Raw genomic sequence first — 18,813 nt, 5'->3', positions numbered from 1 at the left:
TCAGATTATAGACATATTTGAGATCTGACAACACTGTCATCACCAAGTAGAACACCAGTGAATTTGTACAGTGAAAATCCGAAGTCAACAGCTCAATGCGTTCGTTCTACAGTTATAACTCCTGAAAATATGGTAATGTGAGAGATTTGTGGTGCAAGCGTTTTGTAATAAAAATCTGACTACGCCACTGGATTTGTGGATAATATTCCCTTAAAATCATTCATTTGAGTGTAGGTTACGAGAAGTGAAAATTAAAATAAAAATTGAATAATTGAATAACAGAAAATTAAAAGTTCATTTTCAAGTTACGCAGTAGTAGACCAAGTTCAGAATTTCATGTCATGGGATCTCCCAATTGCGCTTTTACCAAATCTTGATAGAATCTTGAAGTATTAATGGTCATACTTGTAAGCTTTTTGGAAGTTTCCCAATAATAAATAATAGTACTTTTGTAACAGCGCACCTGGAAAATCACATTTTATGAGATTCTGAACTTACTCTACCTTCTTCTATAGCTGATGAAAACAAAATGTATACAAACAAGTTTCAAAGTATTTATTCAACAATTAATTGCCATTAAGAAAAAACTGATACTAAAATAAACATTGATTTAAAACTAAACATTCAAATTTTTGTGGCTTCTACCAAATCTCCATTAAGTTCAATACATTTATCGTATCTCTTCCGAATATTATTTACACTATTTCTTATTTGTTGAACTGTAATTTCGGCACAAGCTTGTCGTATCCTTTGCATGAGTTCAGCTCGATTCGTTGGTCTTGTTCTGTATACTTTTTGTGTCAGAATACCCCACAGAAAAAAGTCTAATATTGTTAGATCAGGCGATCTAGGTGGCCATTCAATTAAGTCACTACCTCGTCCTATCCAATGATTTGGAAACTGGTTATTTAGCCACTCTTTAACAATCCTCGAATTGTGCACGGAACAGCCGTCGAGCTGAAAATATAAATTTACTTGTTCCGCAAGAGGCATTTCATCTATTTCGTCCGATAATTGGTTATTTAGAAATTCCAAAAAATTTTGCCCGTTTATGTTTCCATCAAAAAAATATGGACCTATTATTCTATTTTGTACTATACCACACCAAACGTTAACTTTTTCGGAATATTGACTTTTACAATTTATGATCCAGTGCGGATTTTCCGTAGCCCAATACCGAGCATTTTGCGATGAAACTACCCCATTGGTGCTGAAAGAAGCTTCATCACTAAACATTATGCAGTTTAAAAAATTTCTTGTATTCAGGTACTCGCCTTGTGCCCACAAACAAAATTCCATACGTTTCACTTCATCACCTGCCTTTAAAGAGTGAAGAAATTTAGGTTTAAATGCTCTCATTTTGTTTTGTTTAAGACATCGTCGAATAGTCTCTCTCGGTAAGTTTAAATCCAAACTGGCGACTCGTAAACTTCTGTTTGGGTGGTTTCTAAAATAATCTAAAACAGTACCTTCGTTTAAATTTCTTCTTCGGTGATTATTTTTTAATATGTTTGCTGACTGCACCGGTTTCTTTAAATGTTTTGTTAATTTTACTGACGGTGCTTCTGTCAATGTCAAATTCACTGGTGTTCTACTTGGTGATGACAGTGTTGTCAGATCTCAAATATGTCTATAATCTGAATAAAAATTACAAACAAATACTTTGTTTCCAAAATTGAAGTTGTTGTAACTTCGTTGTTAACAAATATTTTTTAATGAAAATTTGACAGTTTTGATTTATAACGACTACGAATCCAGTGGTGTAGTCAAATTTGAAAACAAAAATTGCCTAATAAACTTTTGCCGTTTTTGACAAACAAAAAAAACCATAGAGTGCCTTGGAAATGAAACTAAAATTGTGAAAGTTAGTGTCAAGATACAGTTTTTCATGCTTAATATTTCAATAAAAAAAATGAGATTGATTAAAAAATGCACATTCTACAGGGGTGGTTCCATTTTAAATGGGTCACACTGTATATTAAACACCCGCTAGAACTTTGAATGTGTCTTTAAATAAAATTATAAACAATACTGTTTGTTGGTAACCAGGTGATTCGGCGTCACCTGACAAGGCCACTTCACAGCAAATGCGATGATATGAAAATAGTTAACTGACAAGAGATGTCCAAATTAATGTGCATGTTTTTATAGTAATATTAAATTTATCTATTTTATTATGAAAACAGGACAGTTGTACAAAAAACTTTGGATATTTGTGTTAAAAGTAAGTTTTATTTTGTTCGTGAGATTGCTCAACTCGTTACGCTCGTTTCACAAACTTTTCCACTCAAAAAATAAAACCTTTCTTTAAAAAAAATTATTATTATTATTATTAACACTAACATCATAAATAGCTATTCTCCAGGCAACTTTAGACGTGGCAACATTGTCTGTGGTATCCGTATTTGTATTTTTTTTGCTAATATAATGTCAAATCGACCTATTTGAATTGTGAATCATTGTCACTATAATTAATGTGATACATATTCACAAAAATATTCTGCAACAAAGTTTACATTGTTTTCTTTCATTTGGAAACAGTGGAAATTGGAAATGATAGAAATTTCATTGAACAGATTAAATTTTCAAACTTGGTTTTGGCATAGTTAGGTACAGTATTCCTTTTTATCACAGCAATTTTCAAAGGCATGACAATAATATTTGCCAAGGTTTACTGAAGTTGAATTGTAGGATTAAAATTAAATAAACTCCTATCAAGACAAAAATGAACACCTCCGAAGAACCAACTCAAAACTATTCTGCACTTTTGAAACCTGTTAAATTGGTAATTTCTGTACTGTTCCTAATAGAATGAAAGAATAATCATATTTTTTTTAGGAAACCCTTTTGAATCATTTGGAAATATCTGTATCGGAGTCTGAAAAGCGTGTAAATGGTTCTCTGAATCTCCGAGATTATTACACAGTTTATTTAATTGAAATCAAGTAAGTGGAATCAATAATAATTTTTATTGATGTAATGCACATAATTGATCTATTTTCAATATTTCAACTTTCAAGATCTATGAATTATGATTTGAGGTGACTTTGAATTTTTGTCTAATTTTTTATTGAGAAATAATCTTCGTTCTCTTAGTCAATGCACAAACCACTAATAACCACAGGTCACCACAGATGAGCACAAACCACAGATGAAAAATTTGGTAGGACAAGTTACATTCAACCACGGTCTACTTACCAGTTTTCTCTAATCTTGATTCCGGCCAGGAAAGCCTATGTTCTTATATTATGCATTGGTTGTTCATCATCACCCAAAAAAAGTACATCATCAATCTGTTTAGTCAGAAATACTGTTTGTGAAACATTTCTGAAAATGCAGTAATCAGTGTTCATCAGCAGAAGTTCTTCTATTTCAAGGAAATTTGAGAACTTTTTATTCCATTTAATGGAGGTTCTTGTTAACTGCACAAATATTTGTTGAATTGACAAACATAATTATTGTTTTCAAAACCTTCTGGAACAGTCATCAGTATTTTTGTATCATGTGTTTGCAAGTATACTCTACTAAAATTACTAACTTCCGTCTTCAGATCGTTAACTTTGAATATATAGGTATTCATTTGAAGTAATTTAAAGTAATTCAAATAAAGATTATCTATTATATCAGCTACATGAGGAATATTACCGAAACATATTGAGGCTTTGTCATAAATTTCATATATTCTGTATTGCAGAAAACCATTAATGTAATGGTGATGTAGAAATATTATTTCAGCTCTGTAATTTTTTTTCATTTCCTTTTTTATCGACAAGTTACAGGAGTATTTTTATTGTGCAAAATACTTTAAATATTTGCAGTAACTTATTGGTTGAACTAAAATGTTTGCCCTTTCTGCACCTGCATTAAGTTCTCCATCACAATTTTTTATTTTTAACACTCTTTTATTCACATTTAGAAAGGTGAAAATCCTTAGAAAAGTCAATAAAAACTCTGATTTCCTTCACAAAAAATGACTTTTGTCCAATTTTTTCCATTCCTCTTTCATGAATTCTTAAAAAGCTAGCAAGTTATCCGAGTACTTCTTGCATTTTAATGCAATTGGTATCTCAAATTAACGAGTAATTTATATAACTTCTTATCGAGTCTGGAAAGTGTTAATTAATTGAGTGCATCATTCATTTCATTTCAAGGATAAATCAGTTCAACTGAATATCATTCAGTGTAATATTTAAAAATTGAATATCTCAATACAAGCAGATGTATACTTTTAGGGTTACAGATCCAAATTTCCAGACTAAAGTTGGAAAATTAACAACAGTATGGAGAAGGTACACAGAATTCGAGCAGTTGAGAGATTATTTGGAGGTTACTTATCCTTATATTGTTTTGCCTCCTTTGCCTGAGAAAAGAGTGATGTATGGCTGGCAAAAAATATCCAGTGACACCTTTGACCCCAACTTCATTGATCGAAGAAGAGCAGGTTTGGAGAATTTTCTGTTAAGAATTGCAGCTCATCCGATTCTCACGTGGGACAGTCATTTTTTGGAATTTCTACAAGAAGAAGAAGGTTGGAGGGAGACTTATAAGGCTAATGGTAAAGTAACATTTCAATGATCAGATGAGAAAGTGGAAATAAACCTTTTTTTTTAATCACACAATTTTTTGTGAAAAATGATTTCCATTTAATGAACTCAACAAGATTTACAAGATTAGACACAGCAAATTATACATACAATACACAATACATTTTGTTCTCAATTATTGGAATAGTTATACATCCTTTGGTAATTTTTCGTTGTGTTTCTTAATATCCTCTTCATCGCTAAAAAATTCTGCTAGATTGTCCCTAGGATTGGTGGGATGTGATGTCAGAAGCTTTTTATGAACAGGTATAGTAGTCTTCTTTTGAGTTTCCTGAGATTTGGTTATTGTATAATAAATGGACATGGCTTGTGAAACTAGGTTGGTAACATCTCCAGTATTGGCAGGAAGGATCAGAGTATTATTTGTTCTCGCCAATTTATTGAAAGCACTAATGTACTGCTCTGCGATACTAAGTGAAGCTGCATTGGGTCCCAAATTTTTCTGCACGGCTTCAGCCACCAGTTTCAAACCCCCGACCGAACTTCAGCAACTGCTAATATAGCTGCAGCTTCACCAGCTGTCTTATTGATCTGCTCTTGCCTTTCAGCTTCCGAAGCCAGAATTCTTGACTTCCTCTTACCTTCGGCTATATTAATGTCAGCTTCGCGAACACCTTCGAACTCTAAAATAGCGGCTCTCTTCTTTCTTTCAGCTTCCACTTGCATTTGCATGGCTTCTTGAACTCTAGGAGGCAGTTTGATGTCCCTTATTTCGTAACGCAAGCATGCCATTCCCATGCCTCGCTAGCTTTGTTGATAGAGTCGACAATTGAAATATTCAGGCTTTCCCTTTCTCTGAAAACTTTATCTAGGGATATTTTTCCCAGCTCAGATCTCATTGTAGTTTGAGCCAACTGTGATATAGCAAATTCGGGATCTTCGACGCCGTAACTTGCTAAGTATGGATCTACTATTCTCAGATACAATACTCCGTCTATATTGAGAGTTACATTATCGGAAGTAATTACGCTCTGTTTGGGAATGTCGACTGCGATTTCCTTGAGGCTCTGAACGTATTTGACTCTGTCGGCAATTGGTATCAGTATATTTAAGTCTGGTTCTAGTATGCGATGGAATTTTCCCATTTGTTCCACAACCCAGGCCTCCTGCTGAGGAACAAACATAACGACTGTGTTCATTGGAGTGTAGGATTTTTGTCTGAAATTAGCACTTTGATTTGCCAGTCTAAGTACATTATCTTTCAACACAACCCTGCTTAAGCTTCTCGAAATCATTTCTATCAGACAACTTTACCTGTATGTTATAAGTGAAAAATATTTAATAAATAAAAAAAATATTCAAATAATAATCAAATGTATAACCTAACATTTGACATTTACTGTCAGTAATTCTGCAGGATATCTTCAGCTGGTTGAAAATAAATTGAAGAGTATAAGCGTGTCTGTTAGATTGAAAAGGTGTGACCCAAAATTCAATACCCTCAAGGATTATGGAGGAATCCTCTACACGAATATCAACAACCTACTGAAAGCTCGATCTAGAGTGGCTGAAAAACAATATAATGTTCACAAACTTCATGCCAATTATGGGCGAGTTTTCAGCGAGTGGAGTGTGATAGAAAAAGAAATGGGAGACGCTTTACAAAAAACTGGTCACTATCTTGACTCGTTGGCGTCATGCATAGACGCAAGTTTAGAAGACGAAGAACTGCTGGCTGATCAATTGAAAGAATATCTGTTTTTTGCAAATTCGCTACAGAATGTCTGCAAGAACCACGAGATTTTACAGTTGCAACTTGAGGATGCTGAAGATATTGTTGCAAATAAGAACGTTGAACGTACTAAAGTACAGCAGGGTAAGACAGGATTGATGTCGAAGCTGTTTGGGGCTGTTGATTCAGATGAAGTTAGGGAGTATAAGGTGAATTCATTGGACCAACAGATTCAGGAAGGGGCTAAAACTGTCAGTGATACCAAAGAAAGTTTGAGGTAAGATTTGTCGAGGTAGTGAACAGTTATTTATAAAGTCAGTTGGCATTTGTAATTGTAAATAAGTTTTTTATGTGAGAAAGCAGTTGTCTAATTATCTTCTGATTATATTTGGGTAAATTTGCTTACGAAGACATAGAAATCAAGATCACAAATGGAGTATATTAAAAAAATACACTTCAATGTGAGATTTACATTTGAAAGTTAACAAAACAGCGACACCTGTTTTGCTATACACTAGCATCTTTGGGCGTCATCAATCAATCAATCAATACTTTATTGTCATAAAGAACAAGGAATTCTTGTGGACAAAGTACTTATATAAATAAAACACTAAATGCTAAAAGGTACAATTTGTCAGTCAACATATAGTATAAAAATCCTTAACAATAAGAAAAAAAATAAGTAAATAAAATAAAAAATAATTAGATTATAAGCTATCCACATAAAATTCTTCCAAAGTATAATACGGGCGACTACACAGTAAGAAGTAAACAGCCTTTTTAAAATTAATTTCTCTTATAAAATCAGGTAAGTGATTGAACATCTTGCAACCATTATAAATAATAGAGTCTTTCACTAAAGTAGAGTTTGGCTTGGGTAAGTTAATACTGTTTTGCTTGCATGTAGGATGGCGGTTAGCCGTATTGAATTTATCCAGATGTTTTTTGATCAGACAAACTGTCTCCGCTATGAATATGGCAACAATAGTATGTAGTTTATGCAATACAAAAAGTGGTTTGCATGGATCACGCGCCTTTGCTTTCAAAATGTATCTAATTGCTCTTTTTTGCGTAATCAGGATGCTTTTCATGACATTATTATTGCATACTTCCCAAAATGGGGAGCCGTATCATAATACTGTATTTTAATATTGTAATGTTCAAAGTTGTTATAGTACAGCGAAACACTTGTCGCGGTTTTGTTAACTTTCTAGTGGAAATTTCACATTGAAGTATGTCTTGGAATACGTTATAATGGATTTTCATCAAGTATCTGTCAGTTCTATCATACAAATACAATAACTTCATGTTACTATATCAAGTGATGTGATTACAATTGTAGCAGGCAAAAAATTATTGCTTAATCTAGTTTTAAAACTTTGTTTTGGTTCAAGAGTTTTTTTCATTCCATATAAATATACCATGTTTCACTTCACAAAAAGGAATGGCATTCCGTGTTGTACAGTTTGCTACCCTATCAAAAACAAATTACAAAAGTTCAATTTTAGTGAGGATACACTACAAAAACACACTTTTGTCTATTTTCCAAGATATTTCTTTATTGTTGACTAGTTTCGGCTATTACACCATTTTCAAAACTAACTGATTACCTTTAAATCTGAGTAATTTATACCTAAGTTGCCTATCCTATCATAAATAATTTGGTACCTATAATTTTTATACCTGTAACATCCATGAACATAACAAAACAAAGCTTTTGATATAATGTAGGTTTTGGGAACTGGATTATAGGTTCAGGAGAGGACTTTTATTTAGATCAAGTTGTTCATTGAGGACAATATAATTGAGATTTTTCTTTGACCTGTTTATTTCCATAGATTCCAACAGATTCATCATTTTCCCTTTTTCACATGTGTGAAGGATCTTTGAATTATCTTTATCTTTTGAAAATGGTGTAATAGCGGACACTAGTCATATATCACATCATATATCACACATATATCACATCCGAAATCTCTGCTGATGGTAACTCAGGGTTTTTATCCGATGAAAAACAAAGTAATAACTTTTTTTGGGAAAGAAAGTTTTTGGCTTTCTACCTCTCCATCTGATACAAAAAAAAGGATGAGAGAATCTTCCAAAGAAAGGAAGGAAGTAATCAATTTGAAACTCTATACATGAATGTGTAGATCATGCAAAGAAGTAACTTTCAGACAAAAACTGAAAGAAAGTCCTCCTGAAACAGCTACTTTCATATAAACATTGAATTACACGAAAGAAATAATTCTTTCGAAACAAATACTTCTATATAACACTGAATTATACAGAAGATACTTTTCTCTACTCAGTTTGTATTTCAAACATTTGTTGTGGAATAAGAATCAGATATCATTCACATGAGTTCTACTTTGAATGAATGGTAATAAATTGTACTCACATAGAACACTGTCACCCTCACTGGTATACATTGATGTTTCGCCTTAAGAATAGATAGAATAGATGAGAGCTTTCTGGCCTTCATGAATATTATAAGTGATGCTATCGATAAATGTTGTCCGACCAAAAAACACAAATCGTCCACTAGTAACAAACATAAGATAACTCCTGAAGTGAAACAGGTCAGTCTTGATTTAAAAAGTATGCATTGGTTATGTAAAAATATAGGCAACGAAGATTCTTGTGCTGCATACAAAAAAGCAAAGAAAGACTATGAATCATTGATAAAAGCTTCAAAGTTGAATTTTTACGAAAATGTAATTAAAAATTCAAACAATAAAAATAGAACAGTTTGGAACCTAGTCAACGAAGAAACGAACAGAAAAAAAATTCAAAGAGATATTACTCTCAACTATAATAATAAAGTAATCACAGAACATATTTGGGGACTATTTCTCTTCAGTGGTAGAAAATAGCTTAGCAGACCATTTTGGCGACAATAGATCATCCATATGCACGGTTTCTGGAATTGAATCGAATACTTTTTTCTTTATGCCCTTTAACGAATGTGAAATTGACGCAGTAATTAACAGTCTAAAAATAAAAAAAGTACAGGAATTGATAATATATCAGTGAGAATTTTGAAAGGAATTAAGTTATACATTTCAAAACATTTAGCTTATTTGTTGAATCTATCAGTCACAAGTGGCAAATTTCCTTCAATTCTAAAAACAGCCATGATCATACCAGTTCATAAGAAGAACGATACATCGGATTTTTATCAAGGTTTAAGATCCATTCCGATTCTCAACATGGTTTTTGCAAAGACAAGTCCACTCAATCAGCTACTTGGATATTCTTAGAAATCATATACGCTTCTTTAGATAGTGGTAAGCATGTTGCAGGAGTATTCTTCGATCTGTCACGTGCGTTCGATTGTTTAAATTTTAAATTCATCAAGAGCAAATTATATAACCTAGGATTTAGTGGGGATTTCCTAGAATGGATCATTGACTTTCTTACAGATCGTAGGATGTTCGTCAAGATTAAAGAAATGAAATCAGACTATCATGATATATGTTCTTGAGTTCCTCAAGGCTCTGTGTTAGGTCCGCTGATCTTTCTGTTGTTTGTAAATGATCTGCCTACTCATTTCATCTCTAATGAATATGCTCTCACTTTTTTCGCAGATGACACGTCTTTAGCTGTATCAGCAGAGAGTCAGGAGGAATTAAAATCAAAAACAGAGGAATTAATATCACTGTTCTTAAATTGTTGTGAAATGAACAATCTGATTGTAAACTTGACCAAAACAAAATATATCTATTTTAGTTTAAAAAACGATCTGAAAAAGCAATTGCTTGCCTTACTAATCAATGGAATGGCACTGGCATGCACAAGCTGTACAAAATTCCTTGGCGTTCATGTAGACAACTGTTTGAAGTGGTCTGACCATATCACAGTTGTATGTAAAAAAACCAATCAAGGGTATTACGCAATCTCAAGAATTAAGAATTGTATGCCTTTACGCGCCATTTTAGATGTATATTACATTCTGGTCTATAGCCATCTAAGTTATAATGTGATCCTATGGGGAAACAGTGTTGACAAAGATTGGGTTTTCATTGCTCAAAAAAAAGTTATTAGGAAATTACTAGGCATCCCTTGGAAGGAATCATGCAAGACATTTTTCATTAGTCATCAAATTTTAACCTTTCCCTGCATCTACATCTTTAAAATACTTTTATATGTTCGCGAATGTATAACAGACTGTACTAAGAACTCATTCTATCATAGCTGCCCAACTCGCTATGCAGAGGAGTTGAGCATTCCTAAACATAAAACTATAAAATTCGAACATTCTCCCAAATATATAGGAATAAAATTATTCAGTCGGTTACCAGACCATTTCAAACAGATGAACACTGTAGCATTTAAAAAAGCAGTTAAAACATTGCTTCTTTCTAAGGCCTACTATAGTATTGGTGAATTTCTCTCGGACCATCTCGACTGAATGAGTTCATGCGGCTATGGCATGACATATTCAATTTTTATAACTACAATTGTTTTAATTTTTGTAATTCTGACTTTTATTGTATACATTTTTATTGTATTATTTTTATCTACGGATCTACAATTTTATCGTTTGATGTGATTTTTATGTGCTTAATACTGACCTATCCTATACGTTTGTCAACGTCTTTAAGGATGAATACATATTATTATTATTATTATTATAAAGTGGAAAATAGACAAAAGTGTGTTTTTGTAGTGTATCCTCAGTGAACATGAATTTCCACAAAATAAACAAGTCGTCAATCAAAGAAGTTCAACTTTAGTGCCATTTTCCAAATTCTCTCTTGGAGTTTGAGTATACCCTAACTAGTGTATCTGATTGAAAGTTAGATTTTATACATAATTATTTTTAGAATATATCTCGTAGTACATAATATATTCGACAGCAATGTTCTCTCTTTTTTCAAGTGAAATACAGTCTAATGACTTATTTCTTCCCCAAAATCACGACTTCTCCATCATTATACAAAAAAAAAATTTTAAACTTTCGAAGAATGGGCGTTTGGAGTACTGACTGAATAAAATAAGTGATTTTGTTGTATTCAATGTTTGCATCCTGTAAAGTAGTTGTTTTTATTGGATTTTTCATTCCAGCTTGTATCTGAAAGTAACTTCTGTGCACGAACTACACGTATTCATAAAGAGCTTTCATTAAAGTTGATTACTTTTTTAACAAATTTTCCATTTTTTTTGTATGATGATGAAAAAGTAGAAAGCCAAGAGGATTTTTGAAAAAATCAATCACTCCTATATCAACAATTTTTCCATTTCAATTCAAATAACATTGGCAAGTTACAATTTATTCCTTCATTAAAATTAATTCATGTTCTTCCACTTAACTTTATGTTAGCATTCAATAGCAAAGGGAATATGTCACTGAAAATAAAATTTTGAGAACAAAATAAAAAATACATTTCCTATGAATATTACATTATTTAGTTTGTTCCACTAGTTGAAAACCACTTTGGGACAACAAGGACTAATCTTGGTTTTTGACATTCCAAAGATATACATTTTTTATTAAAATTATACAACAAACTTTGGAAAAAATCAACTGGTATATTTTGGTTTCAATTCATATTCATACTGCAATTAAATATCTCTTAAAGTTACTGTGCCGGCAGTAGAGACATTTCTCTAATGACGTCACTATGCTAGTCAGGTACATTTATCAAATGGTTCATTTTAATATTAAGGTTACATGTCGCCACTAGATGCTTAGTCGTTATAACTATAAATACAACGATCAGTCAATGAGTGATTGTGTTGTATGAAAGGAGAGAAGTTTAGCACTCCCCTTGGCAAGGATGGAATAACACATATAAGGTTAAGGCACACTTAACCGCAATTTTTTTTTACAAACTGCTTTGTAAGTAGATTTTGATTATGTTGTATTTCGTGAATTTATTGTACACTCATGCACACACTACATTATAAACTATCTCCATAATGTACAGTTTTGGAAGCTTGTGTATCACATTACTGGCGTAATTAAAATCTGTTCTTATGGGAGAGGGGTTGTCTTTTCATTTAAAACTTTTTATATTAAATGCAAAGAATATCTCCTCTGAGTCGACAAGTAAATTAGAAATTGGATCTGAAAAATTGAGTTATCACAACACTACAAATAATTTATATTTTACAACAATAATAAAAATAAAAACAATAAAAATTAATTGGCCCTCCGGGGCGACTTCATTGATTCCAGTGGCGCATTTGCTTTTTCAGTTGCAGGAAAACCCGGAAAAATCTGCGGCACCACATCATCTGAAGATTTTGATCTGCCAATGTTCTCTCTCTCATAAAACAAAATGTAGGGTGTCTCCATAGTTGAGAATCGCTCAAATTTTTTTCATAGATTATTATTATGCCATAGGTTATTAAGACATAACTTTACTAAACTATCTATTTAATTTTAACTATTCATAATCTGGTTGGTCATCAAATAGACAGTCAATGAAATAGAAATTTAGGGTATCTTTCTTTTCTTTGACTGTTCAACTGTTGTAATCTCTTCAGGTCTCTTGAATTATATGTCTTTCCTGTGACAAAATAAAATTAATATTGTATCATCTGTATAAAATAAAGCATATTCTTATTTGAATGCATGCAGGGTAATATATCAACTACATTTCCTTAGACATTTCTTCAATTGGTGACTCAATGAAGTTACCGGCAATAAATACTAAAAGAATATTTAATTACACCAAGTACAACTGATTTCATCTCATCACATTTCGTTTTTCAGAGATTTCACAGACAACGCTTTGAACGACATTGAAAGATTTCAAACACAAAAAGTTAGTGATCTCAGGGATACTCTTGGTAATTATGCATTCCTTCAACTAAAAACTGCAAGGAAGGTAAGTCCTCAATCCTTCTCAGAACAGACAGTTAATGATACTTGTTTGTCTAGGGTCTGCAGAACTGGATGCAAATACGTGATTGTTTGCAAAATATTCCATAGAAATAAGTTAAGAGTAAATATTTATTTTTATAAATTTATGCAAGCTTGGCTTACTGTATATAATCATTTATTGATTTATTGTTGATGTTTTCATAAATATGTCTACTGTCGCATTTCATAAATGTTATGAAGGATTTTAATAATGTATTCATTCCAGTTAAATACCTTATATCATAAATTATTCATATACTGCAAGTAAAATATGAAAAGATTAAATTGATGTTTTACTTTTGTCATTATCCTAATCAGATAACTTCAAAGCAGTGTTGGAGCTGTTAATATTTTTGAAACAAATACAGTAGTATGAATTGAAGAGATTATATTTTTAGGAGTGATTAATTTTTGGGAAAGAAAGTTTTTGGCTTTCTACTACTCCATCTTGATACAAAAAAAAAGCCAAAAACTTTTTTTCCAAAAATTAATCACTCCTAAAAATATAACCCCTTCAATTCAAATAAGATTCCTTTTGGCTGGGATTGAATCAAATAGGTGAATGAATGACATTACGATGTCATCGATGACATAAGCAAATCAAGCTTGTTCCGTGACATTAAAAATTGTAATTCATGAATGAACTGTGTGTATTTTCTATAATGTTATCCAATTTGGTACTGAAGAGCCTTGTGGCAAGTGTCTTAAGGCGAAACATCGGTTTATACCAGTAAGGGTGACAGTGTTCCATGTAAGTGCAATTTATTACCATTCATTTAAAGTAGAACTCATTTGAATGATATCTGATTTTTATTCCACAACGAATGTTTGAAATACAAACTGAGTAGAGAAAAGTATCTTCTGTATAATTCAGTGTTCATATAGAAGTATTTGTTTCGAAAGAATTTTTTCTTTCGTGTAATTCAATGTTTATATGAAAGTAGCTGTTTCAGGAGGACTTTCTTTCAGTTTGTGTCTGAAAGTTACTTCTTTGCATGATCTACACATCCATGTATGGAGTTACTTATTTTAAAATTGATTACTTCCTTCCTTTCCTTGGAAGATTCCCACATCCTTGTTTTTTGTATCAAGATGGAGTAGTAGAAAGCCAAAAACTTTCTTTCCAAAAAAATACAGTAGTGTTATCAGCTAAAGGAATTCGCTTGACCTTGGCTAATTGCTGAGGACAAGCTTTTGATGGATTCTCCAATATGAGTGGAATATTTAGAGTATGCAAGCCCACATTTTCCAGATTCAACCTTTTGCAATCTGTGGCTGTGCCACTGTGCCAACCATAGGCTAAACTTGGCTACAAGCAAAGCTTGTTCTGTTGGTAGCATCAGAAATGCCATGGGAGTTATATCTTCCCTGGCAAATTTTTCTGTGACTCCGCTGCAAGTTTCAATAGACGTATTAAAACCTCTTGAAAAGAAGATACATTGAGAAGTTCATTAGGGAGACTTCTTACTATTTTATTGAATATTATTTCAGGCGAAATAATAGATCCTGATGTAGTCATTTAATCGTCAACATATCGTTTTCATAAATTCAAATAAAGTGGTTTAGGTACTCTAAAAAATATATAGAAAATAGAAGAGAAAATCAAAATGATAATGTGAATAAATAAGTTTTAATTTCATGAACACAATTTTCTAATTCTTGAGGGGGGCAAAGGTCTGCCGACTGACAGCCCCTCATCAGCATGCCTTTACCACCACATGACCCTGCAAAATAATTGGGTCACATAAAAAAGGGTTTAGTAGATCTGAGTACTTTGATTGTTTATTTATAATACTAGCGGCTCACTATAACCGTCGTCACTTCTAAATGAAGGGTTCGATTCGAATAATTTGAAAAGCAATATTCATGTGCATATCAACCTCAATTATGAAACTATTTCATCATGATACAGATGTCATCGTCTTTCGATTCTATTTATTGACTAATTTGCACAATGACTATAATAACTAGAAAAGACCATAATCCTCTTGAAGACTTACAAGTTGTTCAGTACCAAGCTGTTTTTCCATAAGATCTCTCCCTACAATAGTGAAAGTTTACAAATATTAATGGAGGATTGAAAAATGTCAATGCCAAAAAATACAGAAGTTGGGGTGATTCTTCAACGTTACATTGCTGACGGATTATGAATAGCCATGATGCATCGTGGTTCGGGGAATTACTAATATTGTCTACCCAGAACACAAGGCTAATGAAAAAGCTGTCGATGCCTTTGACACCGAAGAAATAAAATCACAAAGTTGTATTTGATGAGAAACATTTGAAATATCAGGCAAGATTCTGAAATAAAAAGCCATTAGTTTATCAGGGGTGAAAAGTTAAACACAGTGTACAGATATGAAAGGTCTACTTATTGGGTGTATCATACCGTGTAATTTAAACCTTTATGAATTTTTAATCATTATTGATATTGATACGTGTACTTGGATATCTATCCACAGTATTCAGAGGTATTTTATTCTATTTACAACTGTACCTCAACATCTTTCACTGCAAGTTTCAGTTATGTCAGACTTTGGTGATTCCACAAAAATGGGGTTAGTGACATGGATTACTTTATGTATGTTCATTTGCTTCTGGTTCCTTAGTAAATTTGCAAAAGGCAGAAGGCAGTTTCAAACAAATTTGCATGTGATTGAAGATGGTCTCAGAAGGATGCAGGAGGAACTAGAAACAAGAGAAGTTGAGAAAAATATTGGATGTATCGATGATGTGGAAGATATATCATCCTTCTTGCACAAATTCCATGAGAGTCAGGTGGGTTATTAAGCTAGTTTTACTTGCATCCAGGAATTTTAATATTTGTTGAATCGTCTGTGTCTAGATTTCAGCTTATATCTTGATTAAAATATTATATGGGAAGTATGTCCGGTTTTCTGATAATATTTTAAATATAACAGAATCTGCAGAAATATCTAGTTGAAACAGTTGAAGATATATATATTTACTATATCAAAATCACTCTGAAATTTTTGTGTGCACCAATTATATACTAATTCAAAACCAACTTTGATTTCTCTGTAGGAAAATGAAAAAATTATTTTTTTGGACACCCTGCTGGGTTTATTCAATTTTAATATTTGTGTTATTGAATACACCTGAATAATGAATGAGGTTTATTGATTGAACACTTCTTTCCTATCAGATGAGTAGTTATGATGGTTTGTTGTCATTGAGTTGTTTCTATAGTTATAACAAAAAATAATCCGAGTCATTGAACATATACTACCTTTTACATGAGTTCAGTTCATTTTTCAAATGCAAAATGCGCACACAAAAAGTGGGTGTAGATGTCTTGAAAATGGTGTGCTCCTCTTGTTCCTATCTCGCCCTCGCATTTGTTGCATACATTCTTCTAAAACTTGTTTATGCTTGTTTTTGGTTTCCAAAATATCTGCAGAATCAAAAAACGGCCGAAGCAGATATGATGAAGAGTGAAGGAACCAAATCGAAGGAACTTTGAGATATGGAAGAAGATAAAAAGCATATTTAGAAGATTATACTGTTTTGATGTTATTTATGTGTAATATTTGCATTTTGTAGTTATTGATACTTTTGATGAATACATTTTTTCAAAAAAGTGCCTTACGTAATAATGGTGAATCTAGGTATTAGATATAGTGGATGGTTTAAATAGAGCGTGATCTATATAGAACCACATATTTTTATAGTATTTTGTTGATCTGTCCCAATTACGATGTTTCAGAAACCTCTTATTAGAAATATAATATAATGAGCATGGTTTTGAAACGAAAATAGAGATACATTTTATTATCATGATGATGTCCCAAGTATCAAGTGAATATTCGAAATATATTTTTTGAAACATATATATCTATCATTCAAAAATAATTCAAATTCAATTTGAATTAATTTTTAATGATAGATAGAAATTATTCAACTCAATTGAACTGTTTTCCTATCTGTATATGATATAGTGTGAAGTATCAAATCTATTTGATGTTCTAGGATCGTGAAACAATAATCAAGAACTAAATCAAAAAAGAGGAATATTTTTGATATTGACATAGCTCGAGTACCTATAGTTGATGTTGGAAATCAAGTATTACTATTACACAGGATAGAAAAGTTAATGCAGACATTAGTGAAACATATTTGACCGAGCGTATCACTTTTCTTTTTAATAAAATGAATCAGCTCAAAAAATTATATAATAATATACAAAATGTCTTTAGATGCATATGTGTATATGTGAATTTCTTTGAAAATTATTATTCGCTTACATCTGAAGTTGTCAAGCACTTATGCACCGCCTGACAACGTGCTCCTACATGAAATAACTTGAAATGAAATAGTTTAAATTTTGAATTCCTAAAACAATACATAATAAGGGAAGGTTATGTCAATAACTGTCTGTGCCACTTGGGAAACATCATGAGTATTCATAGTCCTGTTAGCCATGTAATGCCATCTTCAGGTAGATACATTCTCGAGAGAAAAATATGGAGATCAAATGTAGATAGTTTTTCAGTTACGAAATAGTTATTCAATTTCAGAACTCAGAAATATTCAAGTGAAAGATGCACTCTGACATCACTTGAGGTGCGACATGTTACATACATATTTGTAAAACTGTACTGCTATAATTAATAATTTGTTAACTATACATTTTGACAAGGTTTTATCAGTACCTATGAACTGTAATAGTGATGATATTATTTTATTTCTATATCTTTCGTATTGACTCTTAATGCAATTGCAATTTGACACTTAGTTTTCCAATAAACACATGGAAGCGATAATATGGGGACGACAGCTGGATAAGAAAAAAACTCATTTGAGAAAAAATGTTCAGGAAATGAGTCGACAACTGCTCAGTGAGATAACGAACGGTGGGAGCTGTAAAACCCTCAACGAAAAGGTTGTCCTGTTTTCGGTCCGCGAAACTATAGTTACAGATAATGGGAGATGATTTTACAAATTACTAAAATATGCTATACAACATAGATCGTAACAGTTTTTTCTGCATTCACCACAACGTAAGTACGTTGAGGGAATTGAAGAATATACGATGAAGAAAATAACTTTTGTGTGTAATTTCTACTACGATTTTTATTTGCTACAACCGGCTTTGGTTTATTAAACAATTTGTGAGTAAACTGGTATTTTGACAAAAAAGGCCTCAAATATACAATGATTCAATGATTGGTACCTGCACTACATTGCTCCAAATACAATCTACAAGTAGTGTTTCCGGATCAATAGTCGGTAATTTTGATATGTGAAGGAGTTGAATAATTGTGGATTTGATATTTCAGATACCTAAAGCAGGTAGGTACAAATCATTGTATAATAATAATACGGGGAAGAACAAAGTTGCTGCAACAAATATGCTTGCCGTTCCAATCTTAGTCTACTCGTTTTGAATAGTGAAGTAGACTCGGGAGGAGCTGTATCAACTCGATGTAAAGACCCGAAAAATGATGCATCTCTATAGGAGTTTGCATCCGAAATCATCCGTTCTACGGTTGTACTTCCCTCGACAACAGGGAGGCCGTGAACTTTTGAGTTTGGAGTGCCTACATGACAAAATGGTACTGGATATAGCCTGTAAAGTCGTCAGGAGTTCGGATCCCCTTCTCTGCATGGTCCGTGACCATGAGAGAGCAGGAATTGGAGCATTT

At 32.4% G+C, this 18,813-nt stretch overlaps 1 protein-coding gene, 1 non-coding gene and 1 pseudogene across 4 annotated transcripts in view; 2 read left to right on the top strand and 1 right to left on the bottom strand.

Annotated features, from left to right (window-relative positions):
* LOC111511271 (sorting nexin-4) overlaps window positions 1-13,432 on the top strand; it is a 35,105-nt gene extending 21,673 nt beyond the window's left edge. Inside the window, exons 1-7 of one of the 3 annotated variants that reach the window (XM_023167284.2) lie at window positions 2,399-2,610; window positions 2,692-2,785; window positions 2,839-2,945; window positions 4,233-4,555; window positions 5,962-6,553; window positions 12,998-13,112; window positions 13,166-13,432. In XM_023167284.2, coding sequence (XP_023023052.2) covers window positions 2,726-2,785; window positions 2,839-2,945; window positions 4,233-4,555; window positions 5,962-6,553; window positions 12,998-13,112; window positions 13,166-13,216 — 1,248 coding nt within the window. In that variant the 5' untranslated portion in view covers window positions 2,399-2,610; window positions 2,692-2,725 and the 3' untranslated portion in view covers window positions 13,217-13,432. Of the gene's footprint in view, window positions 1-2,398; window positions 2,786-2,838; window positions 2,946-4,232; window positions 4,556-5,961; window positions 6,554-12,997; window positions 13,113-13,165 lie in introns of those variants that run through there. The other 2 variants (XM_023167285.2, XM_074169640.1) reach the window with 2 other exon arrangements.
* On the bottom strand, window positions 4,620-5,941 carry LOC111511272 (stomatin-like protein 2, mitochondrial pseudogene; annotated as a pseudogene).
* Window positions 12,013-12,103, top strand: LOC111511276 (U6atac minor spliceosomal RNA). Its single transcript, XR_002722890.2, has one exon. It is a non-coding gene; the product is annotated as a U6atac minor spliceosomal RNA (small nuclear RNA).
* Window positions 13,433-18,813: the final 5,381 nt, after the last annotated feature.

This window comes from Leptinotarsa decemlineata, unplaced genomic scaffold, assembly GCF_025532065.1.
Source record: "Leptinotarsa decemlineata unplaced genomic scaffold, Ldec_3_MD MMD2_P_RNA_scaffold_5, whole genome shotgun sequence".
In the NCBI taxonomy this organism is placed as follows: domain Eukaryota; kingdom Metazoa; phylum Arthropoda; class Insecta; order Coleoptera; family Chrysomelidae; genus Leptinotarsa; species Leptinotarsa decemlineata.
Note: the sequence above shows the minus strand (reverse complement) of the source record. Positions and strands in the feature narration are given on the sequence as shown.